This window comes from Acomys minous, assembly GCF_964271855.1.
Source record: "Acomys minous genome assembly, chromosome: 5".
Lineage (NCBI taxonomy): Eukaryota > Metazoa > Chordata > Mammalia > Rodentia > Muridae > Acomys > Acomys minous.
The window spans coordinates 104,584,372-104,604,798 of record NC_140494.1 but is presented as its reverse complement, the minus strand read 5'-3'; the positions used below and the strand labels follow the sequence as shown (position 1 = coordinate 104,604,798).

General features: G+C 47.9%; 1 protein-coding gene across 1 annotated transcript; it reads right to left on the bottom strand.

Annotated features, from left to right (window-relative positions):
• Positions 1-2,369: 2,369 nt before the first annotated feature.
• Positions 2,370-19,818, bottom strand: IFT46 (intraflagellar transport 46). The gene is made up of 13 exons (XM_084784275.1): positions 19,800-19,818; positions 19,557-19,679; positions 18,843-18,939; positions 16,001-16,077; positions 12,398-12,531; positions 10,993-11,067; positions 10,709-10,802; positions 10,045-10,173; positions 7,191-7,312; positions 6,540-6,606; positions 3,795-3,855; positions 3,438-3,523; positions 2,370-3,060 (listed from the first exon to the last, which is right to left on the bottom strand). Exons 4-13 carry the CDS (start codon positions 16,040-16,042, stop codon positions 2,965-2,967), a joined length of 906 nt encoding a protein of 301 aa, XP_084640401.1. The 5' UTR covers positions 16,043-16,077; positions 18,843-18,939; positions 19,557-19,679; positions 19,800-19,818; the 3' UTR covers positions 2,370-2,964.
• Positions 19,819-20,427: the final 609 nt, after the last annotated feature.

The window sequence follows — 20,427 nt, the reverse complement described above, 5'->3', positions numbered from 1 at the left end:
GTGAGGCAGCAACACAGCCTCCAGCCTGACATGATCACAGCTGGTTGGAGTCGTAAAACACAGGCAGTCGTGTGTCGCTCTGGCTGACAATGGAGCTTTCTCTCCACTTTGTTGTGGCCCCACTTCCTCCTCATTAGCATGTGGCTCCATTACTCATTTAGTTGCTTAAGCCCAAAATACCTCCGAGTTACCTTGGCTGCCTTTCTCTCCACCTCCCATGTCTAGTCTTCCACCAGGCATGTCTCTCAGGGAGGAGGGAGTCCTAAAGGATCAAACAGAGGGGCGTGGCTGGGTTTCCCTCCCCAGCATCTTAGCAATAGATCATATTCTTTGGGTCTAGTCTTATTTCTACATATTTGTCCTGGAATCAAGCAAGCCAGTGCAATGAGGTCCCCATAAAAATCCCAGAGGACAGGGCTCAGAGCTTCCAAATAGACAAAGGAAAATTCCTCATTCTTGTGCCGCTGGATCCTGATTCCTGGCCTGCACTGGTGTCTGTCGTGGAGGCGAGGGGATGGGAGCACTGGTGTCTGTCGTGGAGGCGAGGGGATGGGAGCACTGGTGTCTGTCGTGGAGGCGAGGGGATGGGAGCACTGGTGTCTCGTGGAGGCGAGGGGATGGGAGCACTGGTGTCTGTCGTGGAGGTGAGGGGATGGGAGCACTGGTGTCTCGTGGAGGCGAGGGGATGGGAGCACTGGTGTCTGTCGTGGAGGCGAGGGGATGGGAGCACTGGTGTCTGTCGTGGAGGTGAGGGGATAGGAGCACTGGTGTCTGTCGTGGAGGTGAGGGGATGGGAGCACTGGTGTCTCGTGGAGGCGAGGGGATGGGAGCACTGGTGTCTGTTGTGGAGGCGAGGGGATGGGAGCACTGGTGTCTGTTGTGGAGGTGAGGGGATGGGAGCACTGGTGTCTGTCGTGGAGGCGAGGGGATGGGAGCACTGGTGTCCGTCGTGGAGGCGAGGGGATGGGAGCACTGGTGTCTGTCGTGGAGGTGAGGGGATGGGAGCACTGGTGTCTCGTGGAGGCGAGGGGATGGGAGCACTGGTGTCTGTTGTGGAGGCAAGGGGATGGGAGCACTGGTGTCTGTCCTGGAGGCGAGGGGATGGGAGCACTGGTGTCTGTCGTGGAGGTGAGGGGATGGGAGCACTGATGTCTCGTGGAGGCGAGGGGATGGGAGCACTGGTGTCTGTCGTGGAGGTGAGGGGATGGGAGCACTGGTGTCCATCGTGGAGGCGAGGGGATGGGAGCACTGGTGTCTGTCGTGGAGGCGAGGGGATGGGAGCACTAGTGTCTGTCGTGGAGGTGAGGGGATGGGAGCACTGGTGTCTCGTGGAGGCGAGGGGATGGGAGCACTGGTGTCTGTCGTGGAGGTGAGGGGATGGGAGCACTGGTGTCTCGTGGAGGCGAGGGGATGGGAGCACTGGTGTCTGTTGTGGAGGCAAGGGGATGGGAGCACTGGTGTCTGTCCTGGAGGCGAGGGGATGGGAGCACTGGTGTCTGTCGTGGAGGTGAGGGGATGGGAGCACTGGTGTCTCGTGGAGGCGAGGGGATGGGAGCACTGGTGTCTGTCGTGGAGGTGAGGGGATGGGAGCACTGGTGTCCATCGTGGAGGCGAGGGGATGGGAGCACTGGTGTCTGTCGTGGAGGCGAGGGGATGGGAGCACTAGTGTCTGTCGTGGAGGTGAGGGGATGGGAGCACTGGTGTCTCGTGGAGGCGAGGGGATGGGAGCACTGGTGTCTGTCGTGGAGGTGAGGGGATGGGAGCACTGGTGTCTGTCGTGGAGGTGAGGGGATGGGAGCACTAGTGTCTGTCGTGGAGGTGAGGGGATGGGAGCACTGGTGTCTGTCGTGGAGGGAAAGGAAGCAACACCCTTGCTCAAGGTCCCTGCAGTGCTGGCTGAGGCTCTGCGGCTCCTTTGCCCTCCTCATCTAGCTACAGGCACCTCCTGTCTAGAACCCACCTTTAGTTAACACGCACTGCCACCTCTCCATCCTCCCGTCTGTTGTGCTGGTTTCCTATGAATTATGTGTGTGTGTGTGTGTGTGCTTGCGTGTGCTCTGGAGCATTCATACAAGTGCACGTGGCTGCCAGAAGACACGTTTTGGTAGTTTTCTCTTCCACCATGTGAGTACCAGGGATCGAACTCAGGTGGTCATGCTTTTTGGCAAGCACTTTTACCTGCTGTGCCATTTTGCCAGCTCCTTGTGTTAAAATGTCCTTTATTAGGCCAGGCGTGGTGGCGCACACCTTTAATCCCAGCACTCAGGGAGGCAGAGACAGGTGGATCTCTCTGTGAGTTCGAGGCCAGCCTGGTGGACAAAGTAAGGCCAGGACAGCCAGGGTTACACAGAGAAACCCTGTCTCAAAAAAAGGGGTGGGGGGAAGACCTTTATTAAAATATTAAAAACAACTAGAGTGGTTTCAGGTTTCCTGGCTGGAAAGCGGCTGATGTCACTCCAAAATATTTCCGGCATCCGGCCTCCTCTACTCCTACCCGACTTAAACAGCCCCGCTCCTAACACCACCACAGCAGGCTCCCAGGGCCACAAGCTCTTGCCTGTGCTTAACAACCAGTAGTAAGTTAGGAGTTCCCACAACTGGCTCCTGGCTACAGAGTGAACTCTAGACCACTCTGGGTGAGTGAAGAGCCAGGAGCCGTAAGTGAAAGCCAGTAATGTATTCTATCACAACCTGACAGGATATTCTGTGCGTAAACTCAATTTCAGTTAACTCGAGAGTGTCTTCAGAAGCTCCTCCCCCAACCTGTGTCCTGTGGCTCTCGGAAATCCAGTTCTTCCAATTCAAATGCCCACAGCAGTGTGGGTACTTCCTTCCTCCAGGCAGGTGGAACCCAGGGGCAAATGTGTGTGTTGCTCTCGAAGACAAGGCAGCGGGACTCGCGTCGCTGGAGCCCGGGTGTGGAGCAGGCCAGTGTTAAGCTGCAGCACAGCCCTGGGAGGTGGCTCAGATGAAAGTTAGTGAATCTGCATCCCCAGCCTGGGAGGCAGAGTTGGGGGGAGGGGTGAATGCTTTCTTCCCTTCAGCGAGAGCTTTAAAATGCTGCAAGAAAGGGGAGGAGGCACCATTTAGAATATGCTAGTTGCCACATTTTAACAAGGAGGACCACTTAAAAACCCCTCTTTAAGCTAAAGTGAGCATGGTGGCACAGGCCTGTAATTCCGGCAGTTGAGAGGCTGAGGCAGGAGGATCACTGTGAGTCCAAAGCTAGCTTAGGCTACACCATGAGTTCCAGCTCAGTCTTCCTGCTGGCATCCATGAGGCCCTCTGCCTCTGTGTATGGTCCTCAGTAAGCTCCATCTGAGGCCCGCCCCAACCACTTCTGCTGCTCACCTGATCACAGGAAGGGAATGGCGACCCAGAAGAGAGCCCAGGCCCAGCCGCCCTGAACAACCCCGATGGCCGCACTCTTGTCTCACCTGGGAGTTCTTGAATTCTGAGTAGAGGGAAAAGAGCAGGTGGAGGGACTGGATCCGGCTCTTGTAGAAGGGGATGTCCAGGAGAGCTGCGACAGAGGAGCTCAGGGATAGAAACCAGCGCGCCCTGCGACTGGGCGCACTCCTCTTTACGATGCCAGTCCCCACCCAAATGGGACATGTTATTTTGGGGTTCGATACTCAACTCCAACACCACCCTAGAGGGCTGTCAATAGCACAGCTGGCTTCCAGTGAAGAGTAGAAACTGAGACACTACTGTGCAGGCATCAGCAAGCCCTGTCAAAGGCCTAGAACCAAGCTGCCAGAGACAGGGCTGCGGAGGGTGGGGGAGGAACTTACCACAGATCATGTCAATGTACTCGGCCAGGCTACAGTCGATCTCCACCGTGGGCAGGCTCACCTGGAAGGGACATAGGATGAACCACAGCCAAAAGGCCCAGTGGGCTCTTTAATCCCAGCACTTGGGAGACAGAACTAGCTCACAGACAGAGCTCCATGGGTTCCAGGGTAGCCTGGTCTACATAGTTTCAGACTATGTGAGGCTACACTGAGAGACTGTCAAAAACAAACAAAGGGACCAGAAAGATGGCTCAGCCATTACAAATATATACAGCTAGCAGAGGGTGAAACATTTGCCTTGCAAGCCTCATAGCCTGAGTTCAATCCCCAGGTGGAAGGAGAGACCAACTCCACAAAGTTTCCTTTGAACCTCCACATGCACACCATGGCATGTCTACACTCCCCTCACAATTATATGTAATAGTGTGAAAATGGCTACACTAGTGGACATAATATTCAGATTCAATGCAGTCCCCATCAAAATTCCAACAACATTCTTGACGGAACCAGAGAGGACATTTCTAAAATCCATATGAAAACACAAAGAACACAGATAGTCAAAGTAGTCAAAGTGATCCTAAACACAAAGACCACAGACAGAGGTATCACATTTCCTCACCTCAAACTATACCACAGAGCCATAGTGACAAAGACAAAACAGTCCTGCCACACGAGAGAGTGTAGACCAAAAGGTGTAAAAAAAAAAAAAAGTGTAAGAAACGCACACTGGAAGAGGAGCCTGTGCATTAAAATAGTGCTGGCAAAAACCAGATATCTACTTGTAAAGAGGGACATTCGATCGCTGCACAAAAGTCGAGCCAAATTCACTTCCTCGATGGCTAAGGAAAGCAGAATAAAATCACTTTGGTTCTGTCTACTCAAGTCAGACTGGCTATTATCAGGAAAACCGGTGACCACAAACACGGCAGGGAGGTAGGGGAGGATGATGCGACTGTAAGCTGGGACAGCCACTTTGGAAATCAGCATGGAGAGCTCTCAAAAACCTAAAAACAGAATGCCGTGTGCATGATTCGGCCCCACCACCCTGAGCACAAGCCCCAAGGATGCCTACTACAGAGACACCCACACACCCAGGCTTGTTGCTGCTCTAGTCACAAAAGCAAGGAAACGGATTCAGTCTAGATGTCTGTCAACAGATTGCTCGGTAATGAAAATGGGACACCGATACAGATTCATTTTTGCCATAGAGAAAGATGAAATTAAATTCACAAGAAAATGGAAAGACAAATACATATGCAGTCTCTAGCTTTTAATTTTTTTAAAGATTTATTTATTATGTATACAGTAATCTGCCTGCATGTGTGCCTGCAAGCCAGAAGAGGGCACCAGATCTCATTATCGATGGTTGTGAGCCACCGTGTGGTTGCTGGGAATTGAACTCAGGACCTTTGGAAGAACCCCTGAGCCATCTCTCCAGCCCACTTTTAATTTTTTTTATTAAGCATTTATGTAGGTATAAGTGTTGGAGGAGGAGACAAGGAAGGAGCCCTTGAAAAGGGGAAATGGGGGCTTCCAGGAGGGTGGGAAGGACGACAGTGCACATGCTAACAACGTGGGAGGGCGTTCACTGGGGGCAAGCTACAAACACGGAGGGATGCAGGACAGAGTGATAAGAAAGATGACTTGGAGAAAAGATCAGCAAGTAACTGTATATGAATGTGCCATAACGAAAGCTCTCAGTTGCTATGCTAGTGGGAAAAAAAAGACAGCCTTGGTTTCGCTTGGGTGTGGTGCCTCAGGCTTGCACTCCCAGCACTCAGGAGGTTAAGCAGGAGAGCCATGGGCTGGAGGCCAACCTGGGCTATACAGTCAGTTTGAGATAGGATACGCAGTGAGAGCCTGTCTCTGAAACCAAAACAAGAATGGTCTGCTCAATTTCTTTCTCTCACTATAAAAATTAGAGGTCAGGGCAAAGAACGTAGCTCAGTTGGTGAAGAACTTGCCTAATATACAGGAAGCCCTTGGTGTGTAATTTCCAGGAAATAGATAGTTGTCAGACAGACTGACAGGAAGACAGAAAATAGATGGATGGATGAATAGATAAATATTTAATATCTTGGCAATTATAAATAAGACATCAGCTTCTTAGACTAACGTAAACCTCACCTCTAGAGAAAGTGGCATCTAAAGCAACAGTACAGGTGGTCTATGCTTACAAATGTCCCAGAGGCATCACTGAGATACAGGCAAACCGGGACCTGTGCACATGCCCATCACAGGACGGACAGCTGTCACCTGCACCAACTCAAGGACAGTATGCAACTCACTTACGAAACGGATAACAAGACACAGAACAACTTGGTAAGTCTCCTGCCATGTAGAGAAGATGATACAAGAGTGTGCTCGGAGGGCTTATAGCATAATGAGCTCAGTGGTAGAGCACGTGTCTACGCTGCATGAGGGCTTTGGTTCACTCTCTGGTTAAATGGAGACAGGTAAGGGGAAGAGCTGTTTAAATTTAAAGAAAATACAGGACAGTGGAGAACAGAAGGGATTTCTGAAAGGCTGGCAGTATATTGTTTACTAATCTAATGTGATGGTTACATACGCGTGTTCAGATGGCAAGTTGGCAGATGGCAAGATGATCAAGCTTTACGCTATGCATATATCTGTCATGGGTTCCAGTTCCATTAAAAAATACGCATAACATGGGCAATAACATGGGAAGAGAGAAACATTGGCCCCAGATGGATGCCACACTCACTCCTGCTCCTTCCCACTCACCTTTCCCAAGAGCTCCTCAAACTCTGGGGACCACTCCTGCATCAGCGTGTCAATGTCAGGCATGGGCCTAAAAGTGAGGAGGTAAATATGAAGAGGAATCATTGACCAATGACATCAGCCACCTCTGCACTAGGTCCTCCCTGGGCACACCAGGGTTTCAGGAGAACCTAGAATGGAAAACCAAATTTACCGGGGCATGGTTTGTTTGTTTTGTTTTCTTTTTTCAAGAGAGGGTCTCTCTGTGTAGCCCTGGCTGTCTTGGACTAACTTTGTAGACCAGGCTGGCCTCGAACTCACAGCGGTCCGCCTGCCTCTGCCTCCCGAGTGCTCCGATTAAAGACATGCGCCACGACTTCCCCGCTCAGGGCTTGGTTTGAAATAGCCAGCTAAGTAACCATAGCTCTCATCTTTGCATCTGCAATCTGTGCCAGCCACTGCCAATTCCCCTATTGCAAATGAAGTACATTTTTTAAGGACCTCAAGGTTGATCCAATTTACCCCCAGATTTTGGCCTTTTCTCAGGAGCCAAGGTCACACATGGTGACAGTTTCTGTAAACTACAGTGGTGAAGTCATGCAAGAGGCAGAGACGCAGGAAGACTATGGACTGAAGGCCAGCCAAGGCTACATAGTGACCTATAGTCATCATCACCTGGTGTAGTGCACAGTCGCAGGAGGCTTAGAGCGGTGTAGCTCAGAGATGCTCTCAATCCAGGTGTCAATGGCTTTGGGATTCCTTTCTGCATCCTCCAGGCTCTTTACTTTCACATGTTGCTAGAAAAATCAGGAGAACAGTGATATGGATAATTATAACGAAACCCATTATTTAGTTTAACTGTGTTGGTCGTTTGGGGTTTGTGTGTATGTGTGGTGTTGTTTTGTGTCAAGCTGACATAAGCTGAAGTCATCTGGGAAGTGGAGGCTGCAGTGGAGGAACTGTCTCTATTAATCCTTGGTTGATGACTGATGTGGGAGGACCCAGCATACAATGGGCTGTATCTCCCCCAAGTAGGTGGTCTTGGGTAAATAGCTAGCACTAAATAAATGACTAGTGTAAAATAATTAATTTTGTAATTTAATTAAAATAATTAAATTGATTAAATACATGCCTTTGATCCTAAAGCTTGGGAAACTAAGATGACAGATAGGCTCCTTATGAGCTCGAGGGCCAGCCTAATCTACAAAACAAATCCAAAGCAGCCACAATAGAAACACTATCTCAATAAAAATATATCTCTGCAAAAGAGTATATTTTAACTCTATGCAATCTTGTTGATTTAGCAACATAAAGATGTTTGTATATTCAGTGACAGAGATCTTCAAATACCTCAGATATTTTTGCTAATTTAAGGCTTTGTTGACGAGACAAGTCAACTCCTGGCAGCACCCACAGCCTATCTCAAAGAAGATGACAGGCATCAAAGAACCTCCAGAAGGAGATGGCTTCAAATATGGCAAGCTAGCCACTGGGCAAAAGGTAATGCCACTATTCTGTCTGCAGACTATATGCTATCTGAAAATGGACGAGACTTGGACGCAGGCTGACTAGCTCTTCCAAGACAGGGTGAGCAAGTCCTTCCTAGTTCCTGCCTCACAATATGTCTGTCAGTTATGCTGGGCTGGAAGGCTGAAGATGATGCTCCAACACTATAGAGATTTTGGGCAGCAAATAGGCTCTGTCATCTTTATAGTTTGGAAGCTACTTGCCTGCAGTTCCTACATACTTAGGAATACTTAGGTAATACTTACGAAATACTTAGGAAATACTTAGGAAATACTTAGGTAATATTTCCCTCTCAAGTCTCTGATGGGGTTGAAGACTAGATAGTTAACAGTTGTGCAATTAAACTTAGTTGCTTAGGAGTTAAGAAAATGTCTTAAGGTCTAGATAGATGGTTTTAGGTTGATAGGTACAAGATATGATAGAAAATAATTTAGATACAAAACATTAGACTCACTTAGATAGGATAAATAATATTTTCTTCAAAGTTGCCAAATACATTACATATATTAAGTCTTACCTATTGGTTTTAATAACTGTTTCATAATTGTTCTTACTATACATAGTTTTTTTTATTTTTTATCTATTTATTTATTTATTTATTTGTTTTGTTTTTGGTTTGTTTTTTTTTTTGAGACAGGGTTTCTCTGTGTAGCCTTGGCTATCCTGGACTCGCTTTGTAGACCAGGCTGGCCTCGAACTCATAGTGATCCGCCTGCCTCTGCCTCCCGAGTGCTGGGATTAAAGGCGTGCGCCACCACGCCTGGCTTTACATAGTTTTTTTAAAAGTAGCCTTTTTAATTAGATTTTTTTAAAAGGTCTGGTGCTTTGTATTTGTTGATTATTTTGCTCCCTGAGGTCAGCTTGCTGTCTCTCTCTTTTTTCTTTTTGAAAGATATTTATTTATTATTATGTATACAGTGCTCTGCCTGCACATACACTTGGACACCAAAAGATAGCACCAGATCACATTATAGATGGTTTTGAGCCACCATGTGGTTGCTGGGAATTGAACTCAGGACCTCTGGAAGAGCAATCAGTGTTCTTAACCTCTGAGCCACATCTCCAGCCCCCGGCTTGCTGTCTCTTAAGAGCAGACTATCACATACCCCAAATGTTGCTGTTCAACCTTGCTTCCAAATAATCCCTGTTTGACCAATAAAGTGCCTACACCTGAGCAGGGCAGCAACTAGTTGTGCCCAAAGTTGGGGGAGGGGAGAGACAGGTAAAGAGAAGGAAGCCGACTGCTATGGGTTAACATGGAGAGACCACGGGGCGGGGCGGAGTTCACTCTGAGGCGGTGAGGGAGAGAAGCAGCCCAGATGAGAAGCTTGTGCAGGTGCTTATGGAGTTATGGACGGAAGGAGCCCAGCTAGGAAGGACTAAGGCAAGTGACATGGGATGTGGGGCTGGGAGGTAACCAGTTAGCTTAGGGGGTTAATAGCTGCCCAGCCCCAGGTGAAGTAAGACTTATATAAAATTCTGCCAGGTGTCGGTATCTTATTGATATGGTAGTGGGTTAATAATAACCACTGTAATATTATAGATATTAATAATAAGTATCAGTAGCCTTTTTATTTTCTCTGGCTTCCATGGGCACTGAATCCATACGATGCACAAACATACAGGTAAACAAAACACCCATACACATAATGTGTGTGTGTGCGCGCGTGTGAAACTCTCATGGCATGTAACTTATGTTAATAAGCCATCACTAAAACCCAGGCTGGCCTGAAGCCACATACACACCCCTTTTAGGGGGGATCGTTGGGTTTGTTTGTTTGTTTTTCCTGAGCCAGGGTTTCTCTATGTAGCCTTGGCTGGCTGGACTCACTCTGTAGACCAGGCTGGCCTCGAACTCACAGAGATCCACCTGCCTCTGCCTCCCCGAGTGCTGAGATTACAGGCGTGCCTCCACTCCACCCCCCTTTAATAGGCAGAGGCCAACTGAAGACGACCGGCAGGCGAGTCTCTGACCCGGCCCTGCTCTAGACCAGCAGCTCACCGTGATGTTGTGCTGCTTGGAATTCTCTGTTAACCACAGGGAGAGCACAGTGGGGTCCGACTGCTTCGTCGATGGTTCATCCAACATCAGGAGGCCAAGGTGGTCAGGCTTTCCATCAGGCCGAGGCACCTGGTTCACAGAAAGGTTGAGAGCACTGAGAGGGACTGGGAGAGCCACAGCAGAGCCACGGCTTGTTTCCTGGAAGCTGCTGGAAACATGCCTGCCGATTACTCTGGACTAAGTCCTATGGAGAATGAGCTCACATGATGTACGGAGCATATACATGGGGCTAAATTCATGGCTAACTAGGAGACAAACACGTAATACTATATCACAGAACACAGTGAGTGGGATCTGGAGGAGACGACAAAGTTAAGAACTCCAATGCAGCTGGGCTGGGTAATCCCAGCACTTGCGGAGGCAGAGGCAGGAGGATCTCTGTGAGTTCGAGGCCAGCCTGGTCTACAAAGTGAGTCCAGGACAGCCAAGGCTACACAGAGAAACCATGTCTCGAAAAAACAAAACAAACAAACAAACAAGCAAAACTCCAATGCAAAGAGGACTATTAATGCTGCCAACGCTCATCAGAGAGACTAGAGGAACAATCAGAAGAGAGGAGCTGGGACAAACCGCAGAGGAATCATTCTTAGGATGCAGTCTGTACCTTTAAAAATGCATCAATATCCCCAACAGCTGGGATGAAATCAGGAATGAAAGGCTTCAGTTTGTGGTCCAGATCGATCAACTGAGGCGTGTACCTGCAAGGGACAGTTGAGGGAAGGTGGGCGCAGTCAGAAAATGCCACTTGACAATTTACCCCAAAGGAACTTGGTGTTGCTTCAGGCTAGAGAGTGCAAAGGATGAGGAAGGCAGGCGGAGGTGGGGACAGGAGGTGGGGACAGGAGGTGGGGACAGGAGGTGGGGACAGGAGGTGGCCTGCATGCTTACCGGCTGATGTACTCAAAGAGCTCCTTGATCTCCGCTGAGACTGGTAGATGCTCGTAGTCTGCAGGATCATAGGCTCTGGGGAAGGAGACACAGGCAGGTCAAAGAGGTCCTTGAGGAGCACAGAGGGCAGGCCTTGGCCAGCCCATGGGTCATTTGGACCACAGGGATGTGACTCCGAACCCACTCTCTGCCCCTGCCACCTCCTACTTTCCTGGTGGCAAAGCAACTCAAGACACTGATTATCGTCCTCTAGTTATCTCTAACACTAAAGGAAAAAACTGCAGAAAACCCAGGAGCCTTTTTAAAAATAATGTGTATGGGGTTGCAATTGTGAGCTGCCATGTGGGTACTAGGAATCGAATGCAGGTCCTTGGTAAGAGCAACCAGGGCTTTTAACTGCTGAGCCATCTCTCCGCGCCCCACAACACAACTTTTAAAAACCTTTGAGTGTGTATGTGTATATGTACATGTGTGGTGAATGAATGTGATGCTTGCACACACATGTGTGTAGGGACACATGCCAGTGTTTGCATATGGAGGTGAGGGACGATATGGAGTGTGAGGGAACAGAGAGAAAAGCTGAGGGGGTGAGTTCTTTCCTCCAACCACAAGGGTCCCGAGAATGAACCAGGTCTTCAGGCGTGGCGGCAGGTGCCTGGGCCCTGAGCCGTCGCACCCAACCCTTGAGTATTCTGAGGTAGGGGCTTGTTGTAAAGCTCATGCTGGTCACAAGCTTACAATACTCCTGTTTTAGCTGAGTGTCTGTGCCACCGTGTCCAGTGACACTAAATCTATTCATACATTTTTAAAATGATTTATTTTGTGTGTGTGCATGCTCATAATTATGTAAATACAACCTGGGGCTTCACACAGCTAGGCACTGAGCTGTATCTGCCGCGTAAGTGGGTGGCCTGCCGAATACTTGTTGATTATAACCTACAGGGGTGACTCATGACCCACTGTGACAGAGTAAGACGAGTCTTGTTACATCGTGTACTTAGCATCACCCAAGAACCTTGCCTCAGTGCGAGGCCCCTGAAGCTCCTCGCTCTGTCCAGGAAGGGTCTCAGCCTAGAACGGAAATGTTCAAGTGCATGTATGCTTTAAAATATGCACAAGTATATTTCCTCTTTTCCAACCTAGGAGCTCCTTGAAGACAGAGGCAATGTGTTAGGTTAACCCAGTGTATTTGCTGAGCCTACAAATGTAACAGATAATCTTAGGGACATCACAGGGACAGATGGGGCAGTGGAACCAGGAAGAAATGAAAACCCACAACTCTAGGCTCCTGAGATAGGAGAAAATCCTAAGAAGAGGACATCAAAAGATGCTGTAACCTGCTCCCAGATAAGTCCTTCTACTGCCACCCTGAAGGATGCCCCCTTTGGCACAGGGTCCCTGCTACCCTTCCAGAGGCGCTCCGTGCTCCTCATCGTCATCGTCGTCATCGGAATCAGTCTCAGATGAGTCGTCGTCGTCATCATCATCATTTTCACTGAAGCCCCGCTGTGGTGTCAGCTGTGAGGGCTTCTTCTTCTCCTAAGCGGGGGGGGGGGGGGGGGGGAGGGGGGTACCGAGGAGGAGAAGCCGTAAATACAGAAAACTCCAGTTCCTATCCCTCTGCCACCCGGTCACCAGGGCCTGAGAACGTTCTCCTGCTAAGTCCATCTCCGCGTTCTTCGACCGTAGCCCTCCACTAGAAACGGCACAAATTCTACCCAACTTCTACTTAGGGACCTACTTGATCGTGGAAGCTATGCGTAACCTCTATGCAGAAGCCTCATTATCTAAAATTTGGAAAAGGGTAGTGGAGCTGGAGAAATGGCTCGGCAGTTCAGAGCACCCAAATTCCATCCCCATCACCCATGTCAGGTGGCTCACAGCCGTCTGGAATTCCAACTCTAGGGGATCCTGCTGCACCCTGAGGGCACCTGCGCTAACATTTGTACAATCCCCTCACACACATTTATACATAATCAAGGATAAAATAAATCATAAGAGGGCTGGGGAGATGGCTCAGTGGCTAAAAGCACATTCTGCTCTCGCAGGGGACTGGAATTTGGTCCCTAAAACCCGCACCAGGCAGCTCAGCACCTCCCCTTCTCTAACTCCAGCTCAAGAGAACCTGCTGTCTCCCGGCCTCTATGGGCACCTGCACTCACACACACACACACACACACACACAGTTTTAAAAATAAAGTAAACATTGGAAAGGGGTAACAACTTGGGATTATTTGGGGAGTAAGGAAAGATACAGCAAAGAAGCTTAGCATCTAATTTGCAAGAATGCTGAGAGCAAGGTGCCGGAAAACATCAGCAGAATACATCATCAGCCAGAGCCTGGACTCACACCAGCAGTGGGGCAGAGTAGGGGCTTCCTGTTTTTGCACGGTGCTATCTCCTTCATGGTGCTTCTGGTTTGTCCACAGTCCCATCCCCTGTCAGTTAGGCGCAATGACTGTATGTTCTGTTTCAGGATACAGGCTGCTTTGTTCTTGGCATCATACCCTAAGTTTTTGAGTTCCTGGCCGGTCATGCTCCATCCTACACTCTCAGATCCGTGAGAGAGGGCCTGGTATGGTGTCTGCACTTGCAGAGACAGTTGAGACAGGGTCTATATCTTTGCTTCTGTGGTTGTAGCCTGTAGCATGCCCTGTTAGCCTCCTTTACAAGTAGCTTTTAGGGGGTGGACAGAAAGCTCAGTGTTTAAAGCACTGTTAAGGATCAGGGTTATAGATTCCCAGCACCTACACGGCAGCTTACAACCATCTCTAATTCCCACTTCAGGGGATCCAGCATCCTCTTCTGGCCTCCATGAGCACAAGGTACACACACGGTACATAGAAATATATGCAGGCAAAACACCCATATGGATAAAATAAAAATAAACAAATAGTAAAAGCAACTTTTAAGGTTATAGATGTGACTCAATTGGTAGAGTTTTGCTAGCTATGTAGGAAGCCCTTGATTCAATCCCCAGCACCACATAAGCTGGGCAGGTCTATAATCCCAGCACTTGGGAAGTGGAGGCAGGAAGATCAGAAGTTCAAAGTTGTCCTTGATTACATACCCAGTTCAGGGCCAGCCTTAGTCACATGAAACTTTATCTTCAAAGAACAAGTGCATGAGCTGGAGAGATGGCAGGGTAGTTAAGACCACTGTCTGCTCTCCCAGGAGGTCCTGAGTTCAATTCCCAGCAACCACATAGTGGCTCACAAACATCTATATTGGAATCTGATGCCCTCTTCTGGCCTGCAGGTATGCATGTAGATAGAGACCTCACATACATTAGATAAATAAATAAATCTTAAACAAACAAACAAATGCAGGCCGGGCAGTGGTGGTGTTTACCTTTAATCCCAGCACTTGGGAAGCAGAGGCAGGTGGCTCTCTGAGTTGGGTCTACAGAGTGAGTTCCAGGTCACCCAGGGATACATAGAGAAGCCCTGTCTTGAAATCTTGCCCCCAAAATGCAAATGAAAGAACTGTTCCTGAGGGCTCGCATTCATGAAACTCTGGGTTCAATTCCCATTGCCATTTAAACTGGTAGCCCACACCTGTAAACCCCTGGACTCAAGAGGTAGAGGTAGGAAGATTAGGCGTTCAAAGCTAGTCTTAGTGACATGAGCCTCGTGCCCCAAAAAACCTGGTTTTGGTCACATTTTCCTCTAATAACTCATTATACATAGGTAAAAATATATTATGAATTGTAGTATCACACTATTTATAGCAACACAAATATAGAATTTGTTCAGCACACTTTATTGGTGTACTGGTATAATCAGTAAGAACTTAATGGTTGGTTACATAGAAACAGAGCTTTTTTATTATAATTATTTATTTATGGGGGAGGGTATGCGCATGACAGCGTATGAAGTCAGAAAACAACCTGCTGCCATCTCCTTCCACTGTGTGAGTCCCAAAGGTCAAACTCAGTCATCAAACTTGGTGGTAAGCACTCTTGCCTACTGAAATGTTTTGTCGCCCAGGAGGCGGTTTTGGCAAAAGGCAACTTTTAAGAATATTGCCAGCCTGGTCTATAAAGCAAGTCTAGGACAGCCAAGGCTACACAGAAAAACCCTGTCTTGAAAAACAAACCAACCAACCAACCAAAAAGAATATTGGCTATCAGACTGGCATGGTGGTGCATACTTTTAATTCTTAGCACTTAGGAGGCAGAAGCAGATGGAATGGATTTCTCTAAGTAAGTTAGAGACCAGCTTAGTCTACATAGAAAGTTCCCGGACAGCAAGGGTTTTATAGAGATCTATCTCAAAAACAAAAAAGTCCAGGCAGTGGTGCCAACATTTTCTTTTTGTTTTGTTTTGCTTTTTTTAGAGATAGGGTTTCTTTCTTGTTTTTAAAGATGTATTTATTTATTATTATATATATAGTGCTCTGCCTGCATGTACACCTACAGTCAGAAGAGGGCATCAGATCACTTTATAGATGGTTGTGAGCCTCTATGTGGTTGCTGGGAATTGAACTCAGGACCTCTAGAAGAGCAGCCAATGTTCTTAACTGCTGAGCTATCTCCCCAGCCCGAGACAGGGTTTCTCTGTGTAGCCTTGGCTGTCCTGGACTCACTTTGTAGACTAGGCTAGCCCTGAACTCACAGAGATCCACCTGCTTCTGCCTCCCAAGTGCTGGGATTAAAGGCATGCGCCACCACGCCCGGCTGCAGCCAGTGCTCTTAACCACAGAGACCCAAGGAATCTTACTTTTAAGAGCAAATTCTTACAGTCTTAGATGACACTCCTCCCTAAAAGCCAGCTGTGTTGGGGACAGGCTCATCAGGAAACGGGAAGCTCTGGGTTTGACAGCTGGCAGGCTTCATTCCCGAAAGAGTCAACATCTCAAGACTCTACCCTTGATTTTCTTACACCAGCTCAAAGGTCCTCAGCCACTAGAAGTGACTGTTGAGGAAATGTCTCCTGCTGACTCGGTGTCGTCTCGCACTGACCACCCAGAGCCCAAGTGTCAAAGGACACTGTGGGTTATACTATACCTTGTTTTCCTCTTCATACTCATCACTGCTGTTGTCAGCCATAATCTTGTCAGGAAGACTGGCAGAAAGCAGGGATCCTAGGAGGAAGAATTTTTCATTAGTTAATGTTGAATTATTGTTAAAAGAGAAAAAACCCTTATGTTTACATTTTTAATTTTTATTTTATTTATATATTCATTTTTGGTTTTCCCTTATTTTTTTTACTTTTAAAGTTTTTAAAGTTAATTATTTACTTTACATCCTGGTCACAGCCCCTCCCTCCTCTCTATCTTCTCCTTCTTCTTCTTTTTTTTTTCTTTCTTCTTCTATTTTTGTTTTGTTTGTTTGTTTTGTTGTTTTTCAAGATAGGGTTTCTCTATGTAGCCCTTGATGTCTTGGAACTCACTTTGCAGACCAGGCTGGCTTTTTTGTTTTGTTTTGTTTTTTGTTTTTTAGTCTTTTTTGAGACAGGGTTTCTCTGTGTAGCCTTGGCTGTCCTGACCTCACTTTGTAGACCAGGCTGGCCTCGAACTCACAGAGATCCACCTACCTCTGCCTCCTGAGTGCTGGGATTAAAGGCGTGCACCACCATTCCCTTCTCTAGGCTTACCTTGAACTCAGACAGACAGACAGACAGACAGACACACACAGACACACACACACACACACACACACACACACACACACACACACGCTTGCAAGTGTGCGCGTGATGGATGAGTGTGTTGGCATGTTTTAGTCCCATGCAGAGGCGGGTGGATCTGTGAAGTCAAGGCCAGTCAGGGTTATAGGGTGAGACTCGTTATCCCAAAAACAAAATAAAATAAAACATGAGAGGAACGATAGGATACTGAATTCTCGTCACTGCTGTGTCAAGTCAAGACACTGCTATAGACATTCCTGTGCAGAAGCACGGGGCCAGGTGCTATACTGAGTGACCAACTGCAATTGTATGGATAGAAACGGAAGTAAACAGGGGTGGAATGAGGTGTGTGACTAGTAACCGACAGAGGCCAGGGTGAAGGAGGAGGGTTTGAGGGCAGCGCTGCCATGGCAGACGTGACTTGCCGTCTCTGACTGTCAGTATTGTCACCTCTAAATGGGGTCAGTGACAGGAGTGAGTGAGAAAGCCACCTGGACAGGAGTGACCTAGAACCTGGCAAATGGCAGCTAATCTTCAATCTGAATTTGAATCAGGGGATAAGAGCAGTAAGAGAATCTGTAGTAATCATCCTCTTCCTCCTCCTCCTCCTCCTCCTCCTCCTCCTCATCTCTGAAATAAATAGCCAGGCCAGGCATGGTGGCGCATGCCTTAATCCCAGCACTCGGGAGGCAGAGGCAGGCAGGTCACTGTGAGTTCAAACCCAACCTGGTCTACAAAGGGAGTCCAAGATAGCCAAAGCTACACAGAGAAACCCTGTCTCGAAAAACAAAAGCAAACAAACAAACAAACAAAAAACCCTAAAACAAATAAACATAAAAAGTATAGTCAGATGTAAGAGTAAGCACAAAAAACATGTTAGATGCAAACTAAACATTTTTTGACTGATTAGGTTACCCAGCTGAAAACAAGTCCACAGCCGGCAAAAGCATATGTTTGTTCAAGTCACTGGGCATGGTAGCTCACAGCTCTTGGGAAACCGAGGCAGGAAGAGTACCTCAAATTAAAGGCCAGCTTGAGCTGCATAGTGAGGTCCAGGTTGGCCAAGGCTCTGCAGAATAAAACCCTTTTTTGAAATAAACAAACAAACCCCAACCACGATGGAGCAAAACCACCTAGCAGCTAAGTATATCCTCAACATGGTCACTTCCACAGCGGATACTAAGATGTGGAATGGCGCAGAGCTTAGTCTATGCAAGGATGAGCTGGAGAGGCATGAAGCAGTCTGTAATTCAGAAAATATACACTCAAAAGCACTGAAAATGAGAATTCAGACAGACATCTGTACACCACCAGCTACGTCAGCATTGTTCACAATAGCCACAGTGCTTACGTGGCACAAAGCAAGCATTCAAAAGCCTTAGGTGAGCTGGGAACGGGGGCATCTTCCTTTATGCTCAGCAATGGGGAGGCAGAGGCAGGCAGATCTCTTGAGTTGGAGGCCAGCCTGGTCTAGAGTGAATTACAGGGCAGCCAGGGCTACACAGAAGAAACCCTGCCTCAAAAAAAAAACAAAAACAAGAAAAATGTCAGGTAAATAAATGAATGGTGTCACGTCCTCTGATAAAACTCTGTTGCAATTTTGGATGGAGTGGCAGGTTAAGGGCAAGTTATTAATAATCTTAATAAGTTAAAAAACAGAAACACAGTCACAGTCAACCAGGCTGGAGGGATGGCTCAATGATTAAGAGCACTGGCTGATCTTCCTGAAGACCCAGGGCTTAAGTCCCAGCACACACATGGCAGCTCACAGTCATTTGTAACTCCAGTTACTCAGGCTAAAAAATTTAAAAAAAATTAAAAAATAAAAATACATTAAAATTTTTTTAAATAATTAAAAACAAAACCAAACACAGTTACTCAGGCTAAAAAAAATAAAAAAATAAAAATACATTAAAATTTTTTTAAATAATTAAAAACAAAACAAAACACAGTGAACTGTGCCAGAATCTACACAGATCGACAGAGCGGTAACGTAAAAGAATGACAGGAACTAAGTTTGTGCTCAAAGGAGATCCTGCAGTGTGATAACGCACTTCTCCCTCAAGCAGCGAGAAAACAAAATCAGTGGCCAGTTAACTCACCAAGTTAACGCTTGCTGATATAATCCAGGAGCTTGCCGAATACAAACATAAACCCAATCTTCTGAGCTACTGTCTTAAAAACCACCTCCCTTCTTGTCTCTTCGTTTTCTTCTCTTACCTTGATGTCCTGGGCTTGGAGTGCTAATGCTGGCAACCTCTTCCGAATCGTTAACCTCTAGACGCTCATCGTACGTCTGGTTCTCAACAATTCTGGTCTAAGCAAAAGGAGATATATGATTACATAGCTCCCGCCACGGGATGGATATGCCTTCAGTCCTCCGCGCAGAGATGCATTCACCCCGACCCAAGCTTTCCCCAAAGGAAAGCTTCCTGACCCCAGAGCAAGCAGCCAACCAGCGTCAACCCTTATTTGGCTAGCGCTGGCTGAGAACCGAGAGAACTGCGGAGGCAAACGACATCCAACCTTTCCCAGCAGCAACCCAAGAGCAAGCTGCACTCAAGGGAAGCACAGCACGCATTGATAAACTGCAACCGTCTCAGGTTTGGTCAGTTTACCCACAGCTCTGGGTGGGAGGTACAGAGACGGGACAGAACTAAATAGGCACAGTTCTGCCTGTGGGTCACCGCTGAGCCGAGAGGGGGAAGGATGGGGAAGCAGGGGAGGGCAAACTCCGGTCTCGGCCCCCTTCCACTAGTCCCCAAAGCATCTTCTCTACTGCTACGGTTTTGAAGACAGGACCCCACTGCTTTCTTGGAGAGTCAAGGATTCAGGGTAGTTGGTGAGGCGCAGAGAGCTAAGAACGGCGGTGTGGGGGGGTGGGGGGTGGTGGGGGGTAGGGGGTAGGGGTGCGCTTGCTGGAACACCAATTACCTGTAGCCCTTCTGGATCCGTTTCCTCTACTTGGAAAGAACCCCAGCCGAAGACTGGGGTCTCACTCTCAGGCCTGGCCACTTCAAGAATCCCTAAATGCAGCAAGCCGCCGGTTGTCAGTCGCTAGGCAAAAATATGATAGATAAATAAAGTAAAACAGAGCGAGAGCGAGGATGAATGATCGCGAGACCTACGGTGCCACCACCCCGCCCCCTTCCCCCCCCCGCCCCCCCCCCAACTCGCCCCTATTCGGCCAATGGTGGTGGAAGCAGAGATGTGGCGCTGGGATAGAGCGGCCGGCGCTCCAGGCGGCCACGCTGCCGGCTTGTCTATGGTTTCCGCAACTGAGGCGGTTGTGACATCTAGTGGCCAAAAATAGTAGAGCAGGCTGGCGGATTTCTTTTTTGGTTTTTCTTTGTTTTTGTTGTTTTTTGTTTTTTGGATTTTTCGAGACAGGGTCTCTCTGTGTTAGCCTAGGCTGTCCTGGACTCGCTTTGTAGACCAGGCGGGCCTCGAACTCACAGTGATCCGCCTGCCTTTGCCTCCCGAGTGCTGGGATTAAAGGCGTGCGCCACCACGCCTGGCTTGCTGGCGGATTTCTACTATCCAACTGGAAACTGTCATCTCAAAGACAAGGCTCCTTTGGCACACAGTTTCTCCTTTAAAGCTCAATCACAATTTAGACACTCTTCAGGGATAAGTCCAAGCATGTTTAAAAAACCTTTTTATAGCGTCTCTATGACACGATAGTCCTTTTCCTCACAGTGTCCTGTGTCACATGGGCATTCCTTTTTATTTTTTCCCTTTAGCTGAAATTAGGATTTGACTGTGCCCTCCGTTTTTACTTACTAAAGAAAACTATGACCAAAAA